This window comes from Aphanomyces astaci, assembly GCF_000520075.1.
Source record: "Aphanomyces astaci strain APO3 unplaced genomic scaffold supercont1.642, whole genome shotgun sequence".
Taxonomy (NCBI): domain Eukaryota; phylum Oomycota; class Saprolegniomycetes; order Saprolegniales; family Verrucalvaceae; genus Aphanomyces; species Aphanomyces astaci.
In genome coordinates, this window is record NW_009798905.1 from 1 (window position 1) to 1,178 (window position 1,178).

The 1,178-nt window shown below is 53.8% G+C and overlaps 1 protein-coding gene across 1 annotated transcript; it reads right to left on the reverse strand.

Annotated features, from left to right (window-relative positions):
• Positions 1–22: 22 nt before the first annotated feature.
• Positions 23–1,141, reverse strand: H257_19468 (hypothetical protein; the record flags this gene model as incomplete). Its single annotated transcript, XM_009848611.1, has 4 exons — positions 23–246; positions 285–501; positions 704–868; positions 1,035–1,141. Coding segments are annotated over 4 exons (713 nt in total), but the record flags the coding sequence as incomplete, so codon positions are not given.
• Between the last annotated feature and the right edge of the window lie 37 nt (positions 1,142–1,178).

Below are 1,178 nucleotides of genomic sequence, written 5' to 3' on the forward strand. Positions count from 1 at the left end.
TTTCCTCTGCGTTATCAACTCCCTACAACTGCAGAGCGTTGATCTGCCCCAGATACTTCTGGTACTCGCGCATAAAATTGCCTCTTTCGGCCTTGGTCGAGCCCGAAAATGTTGGCGGCTGCGGGAGCGCCGGCGCGTTCCAAACTTGCGGCGCCGTACGGCCGTAACCGCCATCGCTGCCCATGTCCGTATCGTCACGGACGTCCGACGGGTCGTTGTCGGCTGGCAACGGCACTGAAGCGCCATCTGCTTCAGTCGTTGGTGGAGCAGCAGCTGAGACAAACGCTGCGACAGCTGGTGTTCCTCGGGTTGTGGCGGGGGTGTAAAACCCACCACGTGGCGGTTGCCACTCGTCAACAGCAGGTGGCTGTCATCGTCGGGGAGATCTGAACGGGTTCTCAACGGTGCGACGAGCGGCGCGTCCTCGCGGCCCCTCGATCCGGTCACGCGACCGCGATCGTTCTTCGGCGTTTGTTGGCGTTTCCTCGTCGTAGGAATGTTCTCGTACCATCTCCAGTGAATAGATCAACATATCTTTGTTTTGTCTCCCGCTTCTGCTTGGCTTTCGGCCACGGAGCCTTCGTCAAGGCAGCAAATATACACACTGACATTAGTGAGGTTAAACACGCCACACACACAGAGTGTGTGTGTTAGCAATGGGCAAAACTAACGCGCGACCCAATTGCTCTGCACGCTACAGAACACTCGTGTCAGCCGACTTCGGAGCGCCCACCAGATGCGACCACACCTTGTGTCTGCGGCTGGTGGCGTCCGGCGTCACATAAAACAGAGTCTCAGCGTCCCAACCCCACTCGATCGTGCCATCGCACCCTTCCACAGCCTTGGTTATGGTGTTGGTGGTCAAATCCTGAATTAAAAGATCCAAATTAAACATAAAAGTGCAAAATATAGAAAGAAGCATCCACTAGCTGGTGGATATATCTATAAATAGTGGCAAGTTGTGTGAATCGGAATGTCAGGCACATCAATGTCTGTTACAATTTGTGCCCAATGGAGCAACAAGTCGTGTGTACCTTGATAAAAACGTCGTACGTTTCGAAGCCCGTTAAGTCCACCGAGTACGCGAGCAACTTGTGGTCAGGACTCACTTTGACCTTTTCGACCCTGAATTGCGTGTGGCCTTCCGCCAATTTGTTGACGTCAAGCAAGATTTCCTC